Raw genomic sequence first — 25,145 nt, 5'->3', positions numbered from 1 at the left:
CAGCATCTCAATCGGATTCAAGTCCGGACTTTTACTAGGCCACTCCAAAACCTTAATTTCGTTTTTTTTTAAGCCATTCAGAGGTGGACTTGCTGGTGTGTTTTGGATCATTGTCCTGCTGCAGAACTCAAGTGCGTTTCAGCTTGAGGTCACGAACTGATGGCCGGACATTCTCCTTCAGGATTTTTTGGTAGAGAGCAGAATTCATGGTTCCATCAATCACAGCAAGTCATCCAGGTCCTGAAGTAGCAAAGCAGCCCCAGACCATCACACTACCACCACCATATTTACTGTTGGTATGATGTTCTTTTTCTGAAATGTTCTGTTACGTTTACACCAGACATAATAGGACACACACCTTCCAAAAAGTTTAACTTTTGTCTCATCAGTCCACAGAATATTTTCCCAAAAGTCTTGGGGATCATCAAGATGTTTTTTTGCCAAAAGTGAGACAAGCCTTTATGTTATTTTTGTTCAGCAGTGGTTTTTGCCTTGGAACTCTGCCATGGATGCCATTTTTGCCCAGTCTCTTTCTTCTGGTTGAGTCATGAACACTGCCCTTAACTGGGGCAAGTGAGGCCTGCAGTTCTTTAGATGTTGTTGTGGGTTCTTTTGTGACCTCTTGGATGAGTCGTCGCTGCGCTCTTGGGGTCATTTTGGTAGACCGGCCACTCCTGGGAAGGTTCACCACTGTTCCAAATTTTCTCCATTTGTGGATAATGTCTCTCACTGTGGTTCGCTGGAGTCCCAAAGCTTTAGAAATGGCTTTGTAACCCTTTCCAGACTGATAGATGTCAATTACTTTGTTTCTCATCTGTTCCTGAATTTCTTTGGATCGCGTCATGATGTCTTGCTTTTTGAGATCTTTTAGCCTACTTTGTCAGACAGGTTCTATTTAAGTGATTTCTTGATTCAACAGGTCTGGCAGTAATCAGGCCTAGGTGTGGCTCGTGAAATTGAACTCAGCTTTCCAAAAAATGTGATTAACCACAGTAAATTCATGATTTAACAAGGGAGGGGCAATTACTTTTTCACATAGAGCCGTGAAGGTTCAGATAGCTTTTTTCCCTTAATAAATAAAATGATCACTTAAAAACGTTGTGTTTAATTGGGTTATCTTTGTGTAATATTTACATTTGTTTGATGATCTGAAACATTTAAGTGTGACAAATGTGCAAAAAAATAAGAAATCCGGAAAGGGGCAAATACTTTTTCACAGCACTGTATGTTTAAGAATATGTGTGTTTGGCGCCCTGCTGTGTTTTCACCTACACCGCACTTGCTCCAGATTAGAACCAATCCAGTCTGACCTTTGAACTCCGATTTGTAGTGTAGCTGTCCACCTACCTGTATATCATATGTACAATATCAACAATCCCACAGTTCCCTAGGCATGAAGAGCCATGTTGGAGACTTGTGGTCGGCAGGGGCCATTGAACCACACGGTAAACCAGCTCAGTGCACATCAGACCATTAGCTCAGCCATAGAGAGATTATGACTAAACACACTATTCCCAGTCATTCACACCTCGTTTCACTTTCTGATCATTACCCTTTAGCGAAGCAGGAGCGCTGGCCCATAGAAGTTGCATTGAGCTGGGGAGGTTATGCAGTGTGTGTCTGAGTAAATCAACTCTCCCCGTCCATACTACTGTTCTGCGGGCTGTAGGGTGATGTCGACCCTCCTCAGTACTACTACAGCTAACCACAGATTCGTATCTGTTCACTCCCACTTCAGTAGGTGAGTCAGGTTTGTTGATGTAGTATTTATTCAGAGGCCCTGACACTCCTCAGCGAGAGAGGTGTTTTAAATGTGAAGGAGGAGACGACAACCTTTTGATAGTCACTGTTTAAGTACCTCTCCTCCCACGCCGCCCACACAACACCATGTGTTAGAGCACCACTTCTTCTGTGTTCTAGTAGAGAGCCTGTGGTTAGATTCGGTCTTTTATTGGTATTTCATTTCTACATTTTGTTTGATTCCTTTCATTTGGCTTCTGTGTGTACTGTACAGTGCGAACAGAGTTATACGCAGTACTTTTTCTGAATGGCTGCGTGTGCGTGTGCGTGTGCGCGCGCGTGTGTGTGTGTGTGTGTGTGTGTGTGTGTGTGTGTGTGTGTGTGTATCGCGTTGCACTTAGCACTGATATACAGTACCATACACTCCTCGCACTCGGCCTCCAATTGCCGTGAAGAGGCAGGGGCACAGTGAATGAGAGGAGGAGGAGAGGGTGAGGAGGGGGGACACAGCCGATGGCGAGAGCCACCAGATGATAGCCATTAGTGTGTTCTGCTCTCCCGGGCCCGGTCCAGACCTCAGGACGGGCACAGAAAATACATCCATCCTCATGACCTACTGAGAAGTGGATTCATCAACACATTTGTTTGGCCCCAAATAGACGTTCTACATTGATTTTCTCGCTCGCTCTCTTTTTTCCATGGTATATTTTCCAGATGGCTTCCAGCCTCTGCCTTACATGAATTTTGACTTCCATTAGAAGTCTATATGTAGAAAAAAGAGGTGGTTTCTGAGGTGAAATACAGGACTGTTTTGAAAATGTAAGCTATTTGTTATAGTATTTGTTAGTATTTGACAACCAGACAGCATATTTTAGAGACCTGATGTCACCTAAACCCCTTTCAGTCATCCGCTAAAACCACGTTGGCAACTTCATTGTGACTTTAATATCAGCAGCATATGATTTGGGCGTATGATATCCAAATATATAGATGACACTTTATTGTCTGACTTTATTGAGTGACTGACTATGGGCTGGTTTCTCGGACACACCGATTTAGCCAGGTCCTGGCCTTTAAAGCGATTTCAATTAAGATTTTATATTGAGCACGCTTTCCTAGTCCATTATTAGGCATAATCTGACATCAGGAAACTGTCCCTTTGTGTATTATAAACACAATCCTGTTGTTGCATGCTGTCAGAGGTCTCTCATCAGGAGCAGAGGAATCAGAGTGACTCCCAGAGTGGCTCCCAGGACGCCAACCCTCCTATGTCTTCCTGGAAACGGAGATTAAACCACAATCCAATTCAGCTGGTCTTCATGTCATGTTTTTACTACGAGGTTGCTCTGGGACACAGAAAGGCAGATGGTAGTAGAAAACTAAAAGGATGTTGCATTTAATGCTGTTGACGCACTGAACTAAATATGTTGTTGATTGCGTTAGAATGTTGACACATTTGACGTATTGGCTTGACAGTCTCTCTCACACACACACACACACGTGACTTATCAAGTAGGAGTGTGTCACAATGAATCAAGGTCAAGCTTTGACAGTTGATCAATACTCAATAGAGAGAGACAGAGAGGGAGAGAGACAGGGAGAGAGAGAGAGACAGAGAGAGACAGAGAGACAGAGAGAAAGAGAAACAGAGAGAGAGAGAGAGAGAGAGACAGAGAGAGAGAGAAAGAGAGAGACCGAGAGAGAGAGAAAAAGAGACACAGAGAGAGAGAGAAACAGAAACAGAGAGAGAAAGAGAAACAGAGAAAGAGACAGAGATAGAGAGAGAGAGAGAGAGACCGAGAGGCTCTTCTCATCCTATCCTTACTAGTCTCTCTCAATACAGTATTTCTCATCTCAAAGTTTAGTCAAATCTAGTTGTTTTTACTTATTTCTTCAGATATTCATAAAAACCTTCGATCTGACAGTCAGTTTACAGTGGCTAGCAGCTTAGCTCTGCAGTTCAGTCATTCTCTGTTCTGCCCTTTCATTGCTCTCTCACAGCCCTCTCTAATGCCAGCCCACACAGCTGTGCACAGTGTCACGCACGCTCTTTCTTTATGGATTCTTGTGTGGGCGTGCATGTGTGTGTGTTTGACGACGGTCGTTTCAGGAAGTGCGCTCACTCGGAGGAAGAGGCGGGGCTGTAAACAGAAACACCACCCAGGGCCTCTTTGATGGGCCGTGACTCACAGAGGTGTGAGGGGTGGAGTGTAATTGTGTGTGGGTGCAGGCATGAGTGTGAGTGGTTATGAGTGTGTGTGTGTGTGTGTGTATGTGCATGCACAGATATGTATGTGGGCATCGATGTGTGAGTGCGTCCTTATGAGAGAGGGTAAGGGGCGCCCTACAGGTTCAGCCTGGGGTGTATGTGGTGTTCACGGTTTCAGGGCCAGCAGCAGAGTGGGAGCATGTTATAGCTGTACAGTAAGATAGTCACGCAATGTGTTATTGTTACAGTGGTTGACCCTGGGGTTATTTTACACCCCACATTCTGTATTGTTCAGGTGAACGTTATGATTAAACGAGTACAGTTAGCTCTGACACCCGTGGTGACCTCTATCCTTCGAACTTAACAAAGCAGAGTGGGAAGTTGAGGATGTGTGCCACGCTGTAATCAAAGCACCTGTCACAATGGCGTGTATAAGTGGCAGAGGAAGTCAGGCGCAGGAGAGTCAAAATAGAGTGTAGCATGGAGTACTTTAATAAAAGTTCCAGTAATAAGCTCCATAACACTCACTAATAAAATATAATACTAAATCTGGGTATGAAGACCCATCGCACACTTATACACAAAACACACAACACTTGACAACGAACAATCTCTGACAAACACATGAAGGGAAACAGAGGGTTAAATACACAACAGGTAATGAAATGGGATTGACAACAGGTGTGTGGGAAGACAAGACAAAACCAATGGAAAATGAAAAATGGATCGATGATGACTAGAAGACCGGTGAAGTCGACCGCCGAACACCGCCCGGACAAGGAGAGGCAACGACTTCGGCAGAAGTCGTGACATTACCCCCCCCCTGACGCGCGGCTCCAGCAGCGCGTCGACACCGGCCTCGGGGACGACCCGGAGGGCGAGGTGCAGGGCGATCCGGATGGAGGCGGTGGAATTCTTTTAACATAGAAGGATCTAAAACGTCCTCCACCGGAACCCAGCATCTCTCCTCCGGCCCGTACCCCTCCCAGTCCACGAGGTACTGAAGGCCCCTCGCCCGACGTCTCGAATCCAAAATGGATCGAATAGCGTACGCCGGGGCCCCCTCGATGTCTAGAGGAGGCGGAGGAACTTCACGCACTTCAGCCTCCTGGAGCGGGCCAGCCACCACCGGCCTGAGGAGAGACACATGGAACGAGGGGTTAATACGGTAATTAATGGGCAGTTGTAATCTATAACATACCTCGTTCACTCTCCTCAGGACTTTAAACGGCCCCACAAACCGCGGACACAGCTTCCGGCAGAGCAGGCGGAGGGGCAGGTTTCGGGTCGAGAGCCAGACCCTGTCCCCTGGTACAAACACCGGGGCCTCACTGCGGCGACGGTCTGCGCCAATTTTCTGGCGCCTTATGGCACGCTGAAGGTGGACGTGGGCTGCCTCCCAAGTTTCCTCAGCGTGCCGAAACCAATTGTCCACCGCAGGAGCTTCGGTCTGACTCTGATGCCAAGGAGCCAGAACCGGCTGATACCCTAATACACATTGAAAAGGGGTAAGGTTAGTAGAGGAGTGACGTAGCGAGTTCTGGGCTATCTCTGCCCAGGGCACGAACTTCGCCCACTCCCCTGGCCGGTCCTGGCAATAGGACCGCAGAAACCTGCCCACATCCTGGTTAACTCTCTCCACCTGCCCATTACTCTCGGGGTGAAAACCTGAGGTAAGACTAACCGAGATCCCCAGACGTTCCATGAACGCCTTCCAGACCCTTGACGTGAACTGGGGACCCCGATCAGACACTATATCCTCAGGCACCCCATAATGCCGGAAAACATGTGTAAACAGAGCCTCCGCAGTTTGTAAGGCCGTAGGGAGACCGGGCAAAGGGAGAAGACGACAGGACTTAGAAAACCGATCCACAACGACCAGGATCGTGGTGTAACCCTGTGAAGGTGGAAGATCAGTCACAAAATCCACTGACAGGTGCGACCACGGCCGTTGAGGAACGGGTAAAGGTAAAAGCTTACCTCTAGGCAGGTGTCTAGGAGCCTTGCACTGGGCGCACACCGAACAGGAGGAAACATAAATCCTCACGTCCTTAGCTAAAGTGGGCCACCAGTACCTCCCATCAAGACAGCGCATCGTCCGACCTATCCCAGGATGACCAGAGGAGGGTGATGTGTGAGCCCAATAGATCAATCGGTCGCGGACAGCAGACGGAACGTACAGACGACCAGCTGGACACTCAGGAGGAGAGGGCTCTGCACGTGACGCCCGCTCAATGTCCGCGTCCAGCTCCCACACTACTGGCGCCACCAAACACGACTCTGGGAGTATGGGAGTGGGATCCATGGGTCGCTCCTCTGTGTCATACAGCCGAGACAATGCGTCTGCCTTGACGTTCTGGGAGCCTGGTCTGTAAGTAAGCGTAAACACAAAACGAGTGAAAAACATGGCCCACCTTGCCTGGCGAGGATTTAGTCTCTTCGCCTGCCGGATGTACTCCAGATTGCGGTGGTCAGTCCAGATGAGAAAAGGGTGATTAGCCCCCTCAAGCCAATGCCTCCACACCTTCAAGGCTTTTACGACAGCTAACAGCTCTCGGTCCCCCACATCATAGTTACGCTCCGCCGGGCTGAGCTTCTTCGAAAAGAAAGCACAGGGGCGAAGCTTCGGTGGCACACCCGAACGCTGAGAGAGCACTGCTCCTATCCCAGCTTCGGATGCGTCCACCTCTACTATGAATGGCAAAGAGGGATCCGGATGAGCCAACACAGGCGCCGAGGTAAACAGAGCCTTCAGTTTACCAAAAGCCCTATTCGCCTCGGCCGACCACTGCAAGCGCACCGGTCCCCCCTTTAGCAGTGAGGTAATGGGAGCTGCAACCTGACCAAAACCCCGGATAAATCTCCGGTAGTAATTGGCAAACCCTAAAAAACGCTGCACCTCCTTTACCGTGGTTGGAGTCGGCCAATTACGCACGGCTGTAATGCGGTCGCTCTCCATTTCCACTCCTGAAGTGGAAATCTGATGCCCTAGGAAGGAGATGGATTGTTGGAAGAACAAGCATTTCTCAGCCTTGACATATAAATCATGCTCCAACAGGCGACCAAGCACCCTGCGCACTAAGGACACATGCTCAGCGCGTGTAGCAGAGTATATCAAAATATCATCGATATACACCACTACACCCTGCCCGTTCAGGTCCCTGAAGATCTCATCTACAAACGATTGGAAGACTGATGGAGCATTCATCAACCCATATGGCATGACCAGGTACTCATAATGACCTGAGGTGGTGCTAAATGCCGTCTTCCACTCATCACCCCTCCTAATACGCACCAGATTGTACGCACTCCTGAGATCCAATTTTGTGAAGAAGCGGGCCCCGCGCATTGACTCCATTACTGTATTAATCAAAGGTAGCGGGTAACTATATTTTACCGTGATTTTATTAAGGTCTCGATAATCAATGCACGGGCGTAAACCGCCATCCTTCTTCTTCACAAAAAAGAAACTCGAAGAGGCGGGTGAAATGGATGGCTGAATGAACCCCTGACGCAGGGATTCAGAGATATAATTATCCATAGCCACTGTCTCCGCTTGCGACAGAGGATACACGTGACTCCTGGGATATGCAGCGTCTACCAGGAGATCTATCGCACAATCCCCCTGTCGATGGGGTGGTAATTGAGTCGCCTTCTTTTTACAGAAGGCGAGTGCCAAATCGGCATATTCTGGGGGAATGCGCACGGTGGAAACCTGGTCTGGACTTTCCACCGTAGTAGCACCAACGGAAACCCCTACACACCTACCTGAGCACTCTCGCGACCACCCCGTGAGAGCCCTCTGTGGCCAAGAAACAGTGGGGTTATGAGTAGTTAACCAGGGTAGGCCTAACACCACAGAATACGCAGGGGAATCAATAAGGAAAAGACTAATCTTCTCCTTGTGACCCTCCTGCGTTATCATAGACAAAGGTGCGGTGACCTCCCTGATAAACCCTGACCCTATTGGTCGACTATCTAAGGCATGAATAGGGAAAGGCATATCCACAGAAACAATAGGAATCCCTAAACTATAAGCTAAATTTTTATTAATGAAATTCCCAGCCGCGCCTGAATCTACTAGCGCCTTATACTGGGAATGCAGGGAAAAATCCGGAAAGGTGACAGAGACAAACATAAGTGCAGCAGAGGGCTCTGGATGAGTATGGTGCCTACTCACCTGGGGTGATGCCAGAGTGCCCTGCCTGCCTTCTCTATTCCCAGAGGAACCAACCCGGCACCGATCAGCAGTGTGATCTCTGCGATCATAGATGGTGCTCGAGCGGGTACCCCCTCCAGTCTCCCTGCGCACCATCCCTCCCAATTCCATAGGTTCGGGAGAGAGAGTGCGAGAGGATGGAACAACCAGACCCCGATCTAGACGTCCCCGAGTAGCCAGCATGTTGTCCAGCCTGATGGACATATCCACCAGTTGGTCGAAGTTGAGGGTGGTGTCTCTACAGGCCAGCTCCCGACGGACGTCCTCGCGTAGACTACAACGGTAGTGGTCGATCAGGGCCCTGTCGCTCCATCCAGCGCCGGCAGCCAAAGTCCTAAACTCCAACGCGAACTCCTGAGCACTCCTCCTCCCCTGCCTCAGATGATAGAGGAGCTCACCTGCTGCTCTGCCTTCGGATGGGTGGTCGAATACCTTCCGGAAATGGCAGATGAGCTCCTCAAAATGGTCCAACGCCTTATCCTCTCCACACACAGCGTTGGCCCACTCCAGGGCTTTCCCGGTAAGGCAGGAGATGAGGGCGAAGCTTTTCTCACGGTCTGTTGGTACTGGAGAGACCGTGGCCAGATACAAGTTCAGTTTTAGGAGAAAACCCTGGCAGCTGGTAGTATCTCCATTGTATCCCGTGGGTAGGGACAACTGGATCCTGTTCTGTTCCGGCGGGGAAAAAACGTTCGAAGGAATTCCAGGGGGTGGTGGAGGTACTGGACACGCTCCCTGTCTCTCCCAGCGGTCCATACTCTGGACAATGCGATCCATGACAGCGCACAGACTGTCAATCTCCGCCGCGTGTTCCAGGACGCGTTCCTCAACCTCCATTAGTGAAGTGCCTCCTCCTGCTGACTTCATTTTTAAGGTCAGAGATTCTGTCACAATGGCGTGTATAAGTGGCAGAGGAAGTCAGGCGCAGGAGAGTCAAAATAGAGTGTAGCATGGAGTACTTTAATAAAAGTTCCAGTAATAAGCTCCATAACACTCACTAATAAAATATAATACTAAATCTGGGTATGAAGACCCATCGCACACTTATACACAAAACACACAACACTTGACAACGAACAATCTCTGACAAACACATGAAGGGAAACAGAGGGTTAAATACACAACAGGTAATGAAATGGGATTGACAACAGGTGTGTGGGAAGACAAGACAAAACCAATGGAAAATGAAAAATGGATCGATGATGACTAGAAGACCGGTGAAGTCGACCGCCGAACACCGCCCGGACAAGGAGAGGCAACGACTTCGGCAGAAGTCGTGACAGCACCTCACCCTCTGTTTACTCTCTCTTGGTGAGTAAACATAACAAGATGGCTGAACCCCTCTGACTGAAAGAGTTCCTCTAGATTCATAGCCCCTTTATACAGTGTAGATTGACTTAAATGAATGACTTCCCGGTGGGAAAGCGTGAGTACTGCCCATGACCATTCTGTGTAATCGGCAGCTTTAGTGGGAATGGTTTCCTTCTGTCCACTACAGCCTACGGCCTCTGTGGTAATGGAATGAGGCTGGGAAAGTTTCAGCACAAACTGTCCCTAGCCATAGGAAAACACGAGCAAGCATTCCTTTTTTTAAAGACGTTTGTTATATTTTTGGGGTGTTTATATTAGAGATGGCAGGTGTGTACAATAACGACTATTACTTTGCTCTGACTTGATATTCGTTGATATTCAAACAGTGATTGATATTCACATCAGGTGACAGCTGTGAATATCCATAAAAATATGAATTCTCTCCCAAAGGATCTTACACAGTAGTTAGCCTGTGCTCCTAAATCGGACAGCATTGACAACTTAAAGGAGGAATATGGTGTATTTTGAACACTTTTGAGGGTTACTTTAAGTCATTTCTACACTTTTCCGGTGATGAATCTCCTGACTAGAGTTAGGGAGGATTGGTACCGGGAGATCATGTGACTCTGGGGAGCTACTTTACTCCTATTGGATAGAGTTGTGGAGAGAGAGGGAGAAACAGAGGATCAAAGACCCAGAATAAAATATGCAAGCTCATTCGCTCTCTGCTTCAAAGAAAACCTCAAGTTCACCTCAGCTCACTGTCGCCAAGGTGACCCGACACAACCAAAATAAAACTACGCAAAAATCATGAGACAGAGCCAAACTATAAATATTGCATCCCAACAGACAACCTCATTCAACCACTTGTATTTCCACAATGAGCACAAACTATTTTAGTAATGTGTAGCTGCGGCTACAGACCGAACTTAACGATTTCTAGCCAGATCATGCAAAATGCTTGACTGATGGATAAGAACTTTTGACTTGAGTAAATTGTCCAAATTGCAAGCTACCACTTGTAAATTGCTCATGCCCACTCCCCAGGTCTTCCCCTGGCCCCTGTCATCTCTCATTTTTATTGCTGCTGATGAGATCCTGAAAGTTTTCTGGAAGATTCTTGGCTCTCTCTCAAAGCAAGATGAGACAAGACCTCTCCCCCCCGAACCCCCATCGCACCTGGGTCAGTGGAGCTCAACCCATTGCAGATGAGATGAGAGAGGGAGAGAAAAAGCAGAGTGCATTAGTACATGTGCTAGTGAGCAGTGTGAAGTTGGACCCTGGTCTATAGCATGAAGTGACCGGCACCCAGCAGCTGTAAGCTGTCTGTGAGGAGGGTGAGTGTTCTTCACGAGGGCCACTTCACAACACTGTCACTTCTCACAGATAGAGAGGGAAAGAGGAGGGGCGGGGAGTCCACTGTGCACTGAGAGATCCCTTATCAGGTCCTCAAAAGAGTAATAAGATCTTCAAGATACAATTTATAAAACTGGATGATTGAACAGTCCATTTATAAAATGGGAAACAATTCATTTGTCATGGTTTTTTTTGTTAGATGTTGCAGAATGATTTGAGCAAGATGGAAGTTTTTTCCCCCCCAAATGCTTGTCTCTGGAGCATGGAAAGAGGTCAAGTTTCAGAACAGGTGCATTAAAACTCCTCAGTGTCTTTTGTCTACCCAAAACACAGTGAAAGTTTCAACTCTGTTGCTTTCTTCCGTTTTCTCTTCTGATGTTTTAGTGCTGACTAGTCATGAAACCAGCATTTTGGGTTGAGGATTTAGGTGGAAGTAGCTGGCGGTGGTCTCCACTAAGACAAAGGCATATAGGCCTAGTTTCTGGAGAAAAATAGGATAGTGGTGATACATTGGTCTGCTAATGGACCCGCGAGTCACTGTACACTGTACTGTGATTTATTAGGATCCCCATTAGCCGACGCCAATGGCGACAGCTAGTCTGACTTGGGTTCGACAGGTGCTCAACAAGAGAGACACTCGTTAGCTGTAGCTATTAACTAAAGTCAACCTTTATGTAGTCTTCAGTTTAGTCTGGGTGCGCTTGTTCAGAGTCGAGCTAAATGCTGGTGTAAAGACTAATTATTGCTCACCTTTGAAATGCACCTGTCACTATTTCTGTATGGCAGAGCAGCCTCTTTGTGTGAGCTATGTACACTACCTCCTTGTTTTATCTCTGTTCTTCTAAACAGATAGGAAAGTGTTTGTCTCCCCCTATATTTCTCACTGCAATGAGTTGGTCTCTCAGGAAAAGAGAGAGGGGCCTTATTCATGTGTTTGTGTGCACACGTGCGTGCCTGTATGTGTGCGTGTTCCTTGAGTGTGTCGGCAGGCGTGCGTATCCAGCCCCCCGGATGGAGCGTTAGCTGGTAGGAGGAGGGAGAGAGTGTGCTCAATGGCTACAGAACCAGGAACATGTCGACAGTTGAAGTCGGACGTTTACATACAATTAGGTTGGCGTCATTAAAACTCGTTTTTCAACCACTCCACAAATTTCTTGTTAACAAACTTTAGTTTTGGCAAGTCGGTTAGGACATCTACTTTGTGCATGTAGTAAGTGCAGTAATTTTTCCAACAATTGTTTACAAACAGATTATTTCACTTATAATTCACTGTATCACAATTCCAGTGGGTCAGAAGTTTACATACACTAAGTTGACTGTGCCTTTAAACAGCTTGTAAAATTCCAGAAAATTATGTCATGGCTTTAGAAGCTTCTGATAGGCTAATTGACATCATTTGAGTCAATTGGAGGTGTACCTGTGGATGTATTTCAAGGCCTACCTTCAAACTCAGTGCCTCTTTGCTTGACATCATGAGAAAATCAGCCAAGACCTCATAAAACAATTGTAGACCTCCACAAGTCTGGTTCATCTTTTGGAGCAATTTCCAAATGCCTGACGGTACCACGTTCATCTGTACAAACAATAGTACGAAAGTATAAACATCATGGGACCACGCAGCTGTCGCACCGCTCAGGAAGGAGACGCGTTCTGTCTCCTAGAAATGAACGTACCTTGGTGCGAAAAGTGCAAATCAATCCCAGAACAACAGCAAAGGAACTTGTGAAGATACTGGAGGAAACAGGTACAAAAGTATCTATATCCACAGTAAAACAAGTCCTATATCGACATAACCTGAAAGGCCGCTCATCAAGGAAGAAGCCACTGCTCCAAAACCGCCATAAAAAAGCCAGACTACGGTTAGCAACTGCACAAGGGAACAAAGATTGTACTTTTTGAGAATTGTCCTCTGGTCTGATGAAACAAAAATAGAACTGTTTGGCCATAATGACCATCGTTATGTTTGGAGGAAAATGTGTGAGGCTTGCAAGCCAAAGAACACCATCCCAACCGTGAAGCACGGGGATGGCAGCATCATGTTGTGGGGTGCTTTGCTGCAGAAGGGACTGGTACACACAAACTAGATTGCATCATGAGGGAGGAAAATGATGTGGATATATTGAAGCAACATCTCAAGACATCAGTCAGGAAGTTAAAGCTTGGTCGCAAATGGGTCTTCCAAATGGACAATGACCCCAAGCATACTTCCAAAGTTGTGAAAAATGGCTTAAGGACAACAAAGTCAAGGTATTGGAGTGGCCATCACAAAGCCCTGACCTCAATCCTATAGAAAATTTGTGAGCAGAACTGAAAAAGCGTGTGCGAGCAAGGAGGCCTACAAATCTGACTCAGTTACACCAGCTCTATCAGGAGGAATGGGCCAAAATTCACCCAACTTATTGTGGGAAGCTTATGGAAGGCTACCCGAAACGTTTGACACAAGTTAAACAATTTAAAGGCAACGCTACCAAATACTATTTCAGTGTATGTAAACTTCTGACCCACTGGGAATGTGACGAAAGAAAGAAAAGCTGAAATAAATCATTCTCTCTACTATTATTCTGACATTTCACATTCTTAAAATAAAGTGGTGATCCTAACTGACCTAAAACAGGGAATTTTTACAAGGATTAAATGTCAGGAATTGTGAAAAACTGAGTTTAAATATTTGTCGAGGATGTCAACTGTATATATTTCATTCATGTTTTACTTTTAATAGCTGAGCAGAGAGAGAGAACAGAAGATAAGACTTTATCACTGAGCCAGTACACCACAGAGGACTTCTGGATGTCAGCCCAAAATCATACCACAGAATGACAATAGATTATAATGTCTTAGCCCAGACTTCATTTAGACTCCAGTTTTCTCTAGGGGGAAAGTAGCCTGTGAGGCCGGTGGATCAGTATGCCTCTCCTGTCTGTACAAGTGGATATATGCAGTTTAAGAGATGGATGGAGGATGGTGACTAAGGCAGTCATGTGAAGGAGAAGACAAATGGGGTGTAGTCTTCTTGCCGTGGTCATTTACAATTGGTCTGATCCTGTAGACATGTCCTCATGAACATCAGACAGGCCTACAGCAGTACACTGAAAACAAAATACAGTTGATGCCATCATTTCCTCATAGAATTCATCATCTGCACTGTAATAATATCGTCTCTGCATGTGTGATTTCATGAAAACATTCCGGACCACCACACTCTGCTTGGATGGTCTGAGATCTGCGCATGCCTTTGCATTTGCTTGCCTTCCCTTAAAAAGGGCACTGTCTGGTTGGGGTCAGTAGCACGCCAATCTGACCTTAGATCTGCTGGTATTGACCTTGCAGATGGTAGACTGCAGTCTGCGCGCATGCCTTGCTTTACTCAACCTCTCACACTCTAGAATGATTTAAGAATGACCTTGGGACACGCAGTGCTACATCTACATGATAACGTTTAGCTTCCATTTGTCTCTGTAGCTGTTTGCCCCGTGCTCCACCTCCCTTTGTTTTTCCTCTTTCTTCCCCTCCCTCCCTCTCTTGGTGTTACTTTAGTGGTATATTTTTAAAGTTGTTTAGTGAGCTTGATGTTCTCTCTCTTTCTGTCTCTTCCTGTCTCTTCCTCTCTCTTCCTGTCTCTTCCTCTCTCTTCCTCTCTCTTCCTCTGTTGTAGCAGACTGTGTTGTGTTGCAGTACTTCTCTAGTGGTTGCTGATGTGATGTTGTTGCTGTCTTCTCTTATGCCTTTTGTTTCTACCCTGCGTTGTTCTTCTGTCTGTGTTGTGGTGAGCGCTCCCCTAACCTCAGTTCATTCTGTTGTGGCACCACGGCAGTCCAGGATGACGCTGCTCCAGGTACCCAGGAGTACATTATGTTACGGCAGGATTCCGTCCATTCATCGGCGGATTTAAGGAGTAAAGGGTCCCCCTTTCGTGCTAAGTGTCACGAAATCTTCTGCTGCCCGCTGAAGCAAGTGGTCAACAAAGAGAGCTCAGAGCCTGAAGGTTTGTCCGCACTCCCCTCCCCCCTTGGTTTTTAACTGCTGCTTTTTTTGTTGCCTTTTCCCCTCTCTATCACTCTCTTATATTCTGTCTGAACTGATAGTTCTCCCCTCCTCCTCAAAACAAAGTTTCCTTTCATTCCTGTCCTATTTTTTAAAAAGTATCTGTCCTGTGCGTGCTCCCACTGCGTGTCTGTGTGTGTGTGTGTGTGTGTGTATGTGTGTGTGTGTGTGTGTGTGTGTCTTATGCTTGCCTGTGGAGCACAGCCCACCCAAACCCCCTGCAACCATCAGACTTGGGTCATTGTCACCCAGGGGCACATGCTCCAGCCAAAATAAACAAATAATAAAACCCCCTGAAGGGTTATAGAATGACACATCTGCTGTCCACCATACTTTAACGTTTCTATTTCAACCACTTGGCTTCATAAAATAAGAAGCGTGCAACTTGTGCTACAGTCCTGTCCCTCTGTCCGTACAGCATATTCACATTAGGTTCATATTAAGATAATGCTAGTGCGTTATTGGCATGTGCCACACCTATTAAGTAACTGTCCGTCTCCTCCCTGCCCAAGTTCCCCCACCTCTCTTTCGCCTTCTCCCCCATGTCTCCTCCCGCTCGCTGCCCCTCCCCCTTTCTCTACCAGTCTTTCTCTTCCCCCTTCTCTCCTCTCCGTCCTCCCCCTCTCCCCCACTCTCCTCTCTCTCTCTCTCTACCCCTTTCCCTGGCGCTTGCAGACGCATGATGGTTTGGTTTGCCTGTGTATAGTCATGCTCATTGGGGAGAGGGGTAGACACCGTACAGGAGCGTTAGTGTGCTCTTAACACCTGCATGCTGAGGCATTGTGCATGTATGCTTAGTACTAGGGGTTGGTTGTTACGTCTATTGCCTGAGGCTCGTGCCACGTTCATCGGTAGAGTACTAAGATTGCAAAATATGAAGGTGCCTTCCTTTTCAGACTTCCAGACAGCTTGGTAAGCAAGAGGATTCCCTGTGGGTTATAGTACATTTGCAGTGTAAGCTGGTTTGTCATGTGGTCTCACAGCTACATGATATCATCAGGTAACAATCCCCTGTTGAATCAGATGAGTGGGCTGCTCATGAACATAGAGAGGGAGAGAGGGAGGGAGGGAGAGGGAGGGAGGGGGTGAGAAGGAGAGAGGGAGGGAGGGGGAGGGAGAAACTATAGATCTATTATTCAGTTTGGCTGCAACTCCACTGTGACGTGACTGAATTTACAAAGGAAGGAGGGGAGAAAGACTGCTGCCTTATGTAACATATTAGCTGGGGTGTCATTAACATTTAATAGACTGATGTGATGTGGTTCCGTGGTCTGTGGCGGTGCTATGGCCCTATGTTCGGCACAGAGAACCCTCCCAGGCATTACCCCAACACCAGTGGTGTAAAGTACTTAAATAACAATATTACTTGAAAGTACTACATAAGTAGCTTTTTGGGGTATCTGTACTTTACTTTAGTATATATATTTTTGATAACTTTTACTACAACATTCCTAAAGACAAGTATGTACTTTTTACTCCATACATTTTATGTAATACAAAAAAGTACTCATTACATTTTGAATGCTTAGCATGACAGGAAAATTGTCAAATTCCCGCACTTATCAAGAGAACATCCCTGATCATCCCTACTGCTTCTGATCTGGCGGACTCACTAAACACACATGCTTCATTTGTAAATGTGTTGGAGCATGCCCCCTGGCTATTCTTAAATTTAAAAAACAAGACAATGATGCTGTCTGGTTTGCTTTATATAAGGAATTTGAAATTATATATACTTTTGATACTTAAGTATATTTTAGCAATTACATTTACTTTTGATACAGTACTTAAGTATATTTAAAACCAAATACTTTTAGACTTTTATTCAAGTAGTAGTTTACTGGGTGACTTTTACTTGAGTCATTTTCTATTAAGGTATCTATACTTTTACTCAAGTTTGGCAATTGGGTACTGTCACGATCGTGTGGCGGATTGATGGACCAAAACGCAGCTTTTGGAAAGTAAGCCATCTTCTTTTATTTTAAAAGATGACGAAAAATAAACACGACACGAAACACTTTAACAAAACGAACAAAACAACAAACGACCGTGAAGCTAATAAACGTCGTGCACTTACACACACAGGCTACAAACGTTCTGACATAGACAATTACCCACAACCAATGAGAGCCTATGGCTACCCTAAATAAGGCTCCCAATCAGAGACAACCGAAATCAGCTGTCTCTAATTGGGAACTCATTCAGGTAACCATAGACTCTCCTAGACAACTAAACATACATAGACAACGCTAGACACCTGAACTCCACACAAACCCATATACTACACAACAACCCCTTTACCATAAAAAACACCCAAAACCAACAAAACACAAACATTCCCCATGTCACACCCTGACCTAACTAAAATAATAAAGAAAACAAAGAATACTAAGGCCAGGGCGTGACATAACCCCCCCTTAAGGTGCGAACTCCGGGCGCACCATTACACAGTCTAGGGGAGGGTCTGGGTGGGCTTCCATCCACGGTGGCGGCTCCGGCTCTGGTCGTGGTCCCCACGTCACCACAGTCCCTAACCACCTCCTTAGCTTCTTCAAAATGACCCCTCTCCACATTAACCCCATTGCATTAAGGGGCAGTTCCGGACTAAGGGACAACTCCGGACTAAGGGCCAGTACCAGGGTAAGGGGCAGTACCAGGGTCAGGGGCAGTACCAGGGTAAGGGGCAGTACCAGGGTAAGGGGCAGCACCAGGGTAAGGGGCAGCACCAGGGTAAGGGGCAGCACCAGGGTAAGGGGCAGCTCCGGACTGAGGAATGGCAGCTCCGGACTGAGGAATGGCAGCTCCGGACTGAGGGACTGCAGCTCCGGACTGAGGGACTGCAGCTCCGGACTGAGGGACTGCAGCTCCGGACTGAGGGACGGCCCATGGCTGGCTGACAGATCTGGCTGCTCATGGCTGGCTAACGGATCTGGCTGCTCATGGCTGGCTGACTGATCTGGCTGCTCATGGCTGGCTGACTGATCTGGCTGCTCATGGCTGGCTGACGGATCTGACTGCTCATGGCTGGCTGACGGATCTGGCTGCTCATGGCTGGCTGACGGATCTGGCTGCTCATGGCTGGCTGACGGATCTGGCTGCTCATGGCTAGCTGACGGATCTGGCTGCTCATGGCTAGCTGACGGATCTGGCTGCTCATGGCTAGCTGACGGATCTGGCTGCTCATGGCTAGCTGACGGATCTGGCTGCTCATGGCTAGCTGACGGATCTGGCTGCTCATGGCTAGCTGACGGATCTGGCTGCTCATGGCTAGCTGACGGATCTGGCTGCTCATGGCTAGCTGACGGATCTGGCTGCTCATGGCTAGCTGACGGATCTGGCTGCTCATGGCTAGCTGACGGATCTGGCTGCTCATGGCTAGCTGACGGATCTGGCTGCTCATGGCTAGCTGACGGATCTGGCTGCTCATGGCTAGCTGACGGATCTGGCTGCTCATGGCTAGCTGACGGATCTGGCTGCTCATGGCTGGCTGACGGATCTGGCTGCTCATGGCTGGCTGACGGATCTGGCTGCTCATGGCTGGCTGACTGATCTGGCTGCTCATGGCTGGCTGACTGATCTGGCTGCTCCTGTCTGGTTGGCGGCTCTGGCAGATCCTGTCTGGTTGGCGGCTCTGGCAGATCCTGTCTGGTTGGCGGCTCTGGCAGATCCTGTCTGACGGACGGCTCTAGCGGCTCCTGTCTGGCTGGCGGCTCTAGCGGCTCCTGTCTGGCGGACGGCTCAGTGGGCTCATGGCAGACGGGCGGCTTTGCAGGCTCATGGCAGACGGGCGGCTTTGCAGGCTCATTGCAGACGGATGGCTCAGATGGCGCTGGGGAGACGGATGGCTCAGATGGCGCTGGGGAGACGGATGGCTCAGATGGCGCTTGGCAGACGGGCAGTTCAGTCATCGCTGTGCAGACGGCAGACTCCTGCCGGCTGAGGCGCACTGTAGGCCTGGTGCGTGGTGCCGGGACTGGTGGCACCGGGCTGGGGACACGCATCTCAGGGCTAGTGCGGGGAGCAGGAACAGGGCATACTGGACCCTGGAGACGCACATTAGGCCTAGTGCGTGGTGCCGGAACTGGTGGTACCGGGCTAGGGACACGCATCTCAAGGCTAGTGCGGGGAGCAACAACAGGGCACACTGGACTCTCAAGGCATACTATAGGCCTTGTGCGTGGTACCGGTACTGGTGGTACCGGGCTGAGGACCCGCACATCAGGGCGAGTACGGGGAGAAGGAACAGTGCGTACAGGACTCTGGAGACACACAGAGGGCTTGGTGCGTGGTGTAGGCACTGGTGGTAATGTGCTGGAGACACGCACCACAGGGCTAGTACGTGGAGGAAGAACAGGGCTCTGGAGACACCCAGGAAGCTTGATGCGTGGTGAAGGCACTGGTGGTAATGGGCTGGAAACACGCACCTCAAAGCTAGTGCGGGGAGCAGGAACAGTGCGTAAAGGGCTCTGGAGACGCACCTTAGACCTAGTGCTTGGTGCCGGAACTAGTGGTACAGGGCTGGGGACATGCATCTCAGGATGAGTGCAAAAAGTAGGAACAGGACACACCGGGTTGTGAAGATGTACTGGAGACCTGGTGTGTATAGCCGGCATCAAATCTTCCGGAACTTTAACACAAGTTTCAGGCTGAGTACGAGGAACTGACACAGGTGGCATCGGACAGCTAATACGCTCCTCAGGGAGAATGCATTGCATACTCTGCCAAACCAACAGCTCTCTCTCTTCACTCTCCTCCAATTTCGTCAACAACTCTTCGAATGTCTCATAATCTCCCCTTCGTTCACTCTCCTCCAATCTGTCCAATAACTCCTCGACACACTCAGACTCACCCCTCAACTTCGCCGACTGCTCCAAGTGCCCCCCTCCAAAAAATTTTTTGTGCTGTCTCTTGGGCTTCCTCCCGTGTCGCCGTGCTGCCTCCATCTCTGCCTTGGGGCAGTGATATTCCCCTGGCTGTGACCAGGGTCCTCTCCCGTCTAGAATTTCCTCCCACGTCCAGGAGTCTTGACATTGCTGCTGTTGCTTTGTTTTCCGCTGCTTGGTCCGATGGTGGGTAATTCTGTCACGATCGTGTGGCGGATTGATGGACCAAAACGCAGCTTTTGGAAAGTAAGCCATCTTCTTTTATTTTAAAAGATGACGAAAAATAAACACGACACGAAACACTTTAACAAAACGAACAAAACAACAAACGACCGTGAAGCTAATAAACGTCGTGCACTTACACACACAGGCTACAAACGTTCTGACATAGACAATTACCCACAACCAATGAGAGCCTATGGCTACCCTAAATAAGGCTCCCAATCAGAGACAACCGAAATCAGCTGTCTCTAATTGGGAACTCATTCAGGTAACCATAGACTCTCCTAGACAACTAAACATACATAGACAACGCTAGACACCTGAACTCCACACAAACCCATATACTACACAACAACCCCTTTACCATAAAAAACACCCAAAACCAACAAAACACAAACATTCCCCATGTCACACCCTGACCTAACTAAAATAATAAAGAAAACAAAGAATACTAAGGCCAGGGCGTGACAGGTACTTTTTCCACCCCTGCCTAACACACAGCAGTCTAACACACAGCTGCCTCTATCAGGAACACTGTCTGGACATACAGTACTGGAGTGGTACTACATATTTAGCAAAAAGGGTTCTATATAGTACCAGAAAGGGTTATTTGGCTTGTAAAGATAGCAGACCCCATTTTGGATACTATATAGAATCCTATTTTAAAGGTTCTATAAAGAACCATGCTCTGAAGGTTCTATATACAGTAGAATGTTTATGACGCTATAAAGAACCATTTTCTGAACTGCAAATAACCATTTAAGGGTTCTAAGGGTTCTTTGAGTGATCATGGTTCCACATACAGTGCCTTCGGAAAGTATTCAGACCCCTTGACTTTTTCCAAATTTTGTTACGTTATAGCTTTATTCTAAAATGTATAAAATAATTTTCCACCCCTCAGCAATCTACACTTAATACCCCATAATGAGAAAGCAAAAACAAGTTTTTAGAAATTCCTTATTTACCTAAATATTCAGTTCCCTTGCTATGAGACTCGAATTTTAGCTCAGGTGCATCCTGTTTCCATTGATCATCCTTAAGATGTTTCTACAACTTGATTGGAGCCCACTTGTGGTAAATTAAATATATTAGACGTGTTTTTGAAGGGCACACACCTGTCTATATAATGTCCCACAGTTGCATGTCAGAGCAAAAACCAAGCCATGAGGTCAAAGGAATTGTCCGTAGAGCTCAGAGACAGGATTGTGTCGAGGCACAGATTTGGGGAAGGGTACCAAAAAATGTCTGCAGCATTGAAGGTCCCCAAGAACACAGTGAACTCCATCATTCTTAAATGGAAGATGTTTGGAACCACCAAGAATCTTCCTAGAGCTGACCACCCGGCCAAACTGAGCAATCGGGGGAGAAGGGCCTTGGTCAGGGAGGTGACCTAGAACATGATGATCACTCTGACAAAGCTTCAGAGTTCCTCTGTGGAGATGGGAGAACCTAACAGAAGGACAACCATCTCTGCAGCACTCCACCAGTCAGGCCTTTATGGTATAGAGGCCAGACGGAAGCGTCTCATTAAAAGGCACATGACAGCCCGTTTGGAGTTTGACAAAAGGCACCTGAAGACTCTCAGACCATGAGAAACAAGATTTTCTGGTCTGATGAATGCAAGATTGAACTCTTTGGCCTGAATTACAAGCGTCACGTTTGGAGGAAACTTGGCACCATCCCTACGGTGAAGCATGGTGGTGGCAGCATCATGCTGTGGGTATGTTTTTCAGTGGCAGGTACTGGGAGTCTAGTCAGGAACGAGGCAAAGATGAGCAGAGCAAAGTACAAAGAGATCCTTGATGAAAATCTGCTCCAGAGTGTTTCGGGACAAGTGTTTAAATGTCCTTGAGTGGCCCAGCCAGAGCTCGAAATTAAACCAGAGATCAAACATTTCTGGAGAGACCTAAAAATATACTACCAGTCAAAAGTTTTAGAACACCTACTCATTCAAGGGTTTTTCTTTATTTTTCCTATTTTCTACATTGTAGAAAAATACTGAAGACATCAAAACTATGAAATAACACGTATGGAATCAGGTAGTCACCAAAAAAGTTTTATACAAATCAAAATATATTTTATATTTGAAATTCTTCAAATAGCCACCCATTGCCTTGATGACAGCTTTGCACACTTGGCATTTTCTCAACCAGCTTCATGTGACCTGGAATGCATTTCAATTAACAGGTGTTTCTTCTTAAAAGTTAATTAGTTGATTTAAAAAAAAATGTTAAACACTTTTTTGGTTACTACATCATTCCATATGTGTTATTTTATAGTTTTGATGTCTTCACTATTATTGTACAATTTAGAAAATAGTAAAAAAAAAAAATGGAATGAGTAGGTGTAGCTGTACAGAGACGCTCCCCATCCAATCTGACAGAGCTTGAGAGGATCTGCAGCGAAGAATGGGAGAAACTTCCCAAATACAGGTGTGCCAAGCTTATAGCGTCATACCCAAGAAAACTCGATGCTGTAATCGCTGCCAAGGTGCTTCAACAAAGTACTGAGTAAAGGGTCTGAATACTTATGTAAATGTCATATTTCTGTTTTTTTTTATTTCTAAATTGGCAAAAATGTCTAAAAACCTGTTTTTGCTTTGTCATTGTCGGGTATTGTGTGTTGATTAACGAGGGGGGAAAACTATATAATCAACTTTAAAATAAGGCCGTAACGAAACAAAATGTGGAAAAAGTTAAGGGGTAGAACCATCACCCTTATCAAAGAACCCCTGAAGAACCCTCTCTTGAAGTAACTCTGTGTGTAACTCCGCACTCACATCAGTACTCTCGCTCTGCTGCACTCACATCAGTACTCTCGCTCTGCTGCACTCACATCAGTACTCTCGCTCTGCTGCACTCACATCAGTACTCTTTCTGCTGCGCTCACATCAGTACTCGCACTCTGCCGCCCTCACATTAGTACTCTCGCTCTGCCGCACTCACATCAGTACTCTCACTGCCGCACTCACATCAGTAGCATCTTTGCTGCACTCACCTCAGTACTATCTCTGCCGCACTTACCTCAGTACTATCTCTGCTGCACTCACATCAGTACTCTCTCTGCTCCACTCCCCTCAGTACTATCTCTGCCGCACTCCCTTCAGTACTATCTCTGTCACACTCACCTCAGTACTATCTCTGCCTTACTCACATCAGTACTATCTCTGCTCCACTCCCCTCAGTACTATCTCTGCCACACTCACCTCAGTACTATCGCTGCTGCACTCACATCAGTACTAGCTCTGCTGCACTGCCTTCAGTACTATCTCTGCTGCACTCACATCAGTACTATCTCTGCTGCACTCACATCAGTACTATCTCTGCTGCACTTACCTCAGTACTATCTCTGCTGCACTCACCTCAGTACTATTTCTGCTGCACTCACATCAGTTCTAGCTCTGCTGCACTCCCTTCAGTACTCTCTCTGCTGCACTTACCTCAGTACTAGCTCTGCTGCACTCACATCAGTACTAGCTCTGCTGCACTCACCTCAGTACTATCTCTGCTGCACTCACATCAGTTCTAGCTCTGCTGCACTCCCTTCAGTACTATCTCTGCTGCACTTACCTCAGTGCTATCTCTGCTGCACTCACCTCAGTACTATCTCTGCTGCACTCACATCAGTACTAGCTCTGCTGCACTCCCTTCAGTACTATCTCTGATGCACTTACCTCAGTACTATCTCTGAACCACTCCCCTCAGTACTATATCTGCTGCACTTACATCAGTAGCATCTCTGCTGCACTCACATCAGTACTATCTCTGCTGCACTTACCTCAGTACTATCTCTGCTGCACTCACATCAGTACTATCTCTACTAGTCACCTAATCCCACTGTGATCCCCATCACAACGCTGCATTACACAGACTTGCTTCACAGAACAACACATCAGTAGCCTGTATCACATCTGCTGCACTATCAGACTCTATCAGACTCACCAAGGGGATGAGATCAGAGGGATATACAGTACCCACAGGGTCAGGTAGGGAGGCAGCCACTCTTCCCTAGCCCCAGTCCCCCAGTCCCCTAGACCCCTAGACCCCTCGGCCATAAAGCCCTCGTCGACACAACCTGTCTGTCAAGCTGTCTGTCTCTCTGTCTCCTATCTCATTTCTTTCATTATAACCCCCTACTTCTCTCTCTCTCTCTCTCGCCCGGGTCAATCTCTTATCTCCTTTTCCCCGTCCTATATTCTCTTTACTGCTCTCCATCTCTCCCTCTATTTCTCTCCTTCCTGCTGTTTCTCCACTCTAGATGAAAAGTCGTGCCCAGGGGGCTGATCTGTGTACACATCCCATCCATATTTCAGTGGTTTGTGTTGATCCTCCCCAACTCCACACTAAAGTCAATACCAGGGATCCCCAGCTGGCGGCCCGCGGGTGCTTTTATTTGGCCCCCCATGTTTTCTGAGCAAAAAAAAGAATAAATCAGCTCCAAGTGATGTGAATTTTAAAAATCTGTTCCCAAGTCTTCCCACGCATAATAGAGAGACACGTGATTGTATACAAATGTAAGCAGGCTTTGAAATGATTGTTTAAGTCAAATATTAGATCAGCTTGGGCTTCTTGAGGTCAATTTGCAGTCTACTAAATATTTATAATGATGTTCCAGCCCTCCGACCATCTGCCCCAGAAAAAATTGTCCCACGGCTGCAACTAGTTGATGATCCCTGCCCTATACAGACCCAAACCGGGCCCGTCTATTTACCGGCTATACTATAGAATTCATGGTGCACTCAGCAGGCTGCTCATAGAAGCCAGTAAACATGACGAGTCCATGTCATAACTCTGTCCCTGTGTTCTATTGCCCTTGTCACTGCCGTGTCATCCTCCTTTCCCCCATGAATCACCTCTTCCAGTCTTTGTGTCCCTCTGGGTTGAGGTTTTGTACAGTTCCCCCCTCCCCCTTTCTTCATGTGACCAGCGAGGTGAATATTGTTTCTGTATCTGTAGAGTACAGAACAGTATGTGTTAGGGAGGCAGAATTTGGTGCAAAACCCTCCCGTACTACTTTACATTCAGACATCCTCTGGCCTGTCAGTTACTGTAAGTGTCTTACTGACAAAGTAAGCTGTCAGTGGAGCACTGAGCCGTGGAGGTGGAGATGGAGACAGAGACACGACAAGAGCTAACACACTCATCTATTTCCTTCACCAGCCCCC

At 47.2% G+C, this 25,145-nt stretch overlaps 1 protein-coding gene across 5 annotated transcripts in view; it reads left to right on the top strand.

The window, feature by feature from the left end:
- The window catches only part of LOC129858029 (fibroblast growth factor 13), a 189,702-nt gene that overhangs the window by 73,373 nt on the left and 91,184 nt on the right, over positions 1–25,145 (top strand). For 3 of the 5 annotated variants that reach the window (XM_055926897.1, XM_055926894.1, XM_055926895.1), the window contains one exon: positions 14,647–14,817. The exons of 1 other annotated variant lie outside the window; for it this stretch is intronic. In XM_055926897.1, the coding sequence (XP_055782872.1) occupies positions 14,647–14,817 (171 nt within the window). The remainder of the gene's footprint in view (positions 1–14,646; positions 14,818–25,145) is intronic. One more of the 5 variants, XM_055926899.1, reaches the window with a different exon arrangement.

Source organism: Salvelinus fontinalis, chromosome 6 (assembly GCF_029448725.1).
Source record: "Salvelinus fontinalis isolate EN_2023a chromosome 6, ASM2944872v1, whole genome shotgun sequence".
In the NCBI taxonomy this organism is placed as follows: Eukaryota; Metazoa; Chordata; class Actinopteri; order Salmoniformes; family Salmonidae; genus Salvelinus; species Salvelinus fontinalis.
This window is presented reverse-complemented; position numbering and strand designations above follow the sequence as displayed.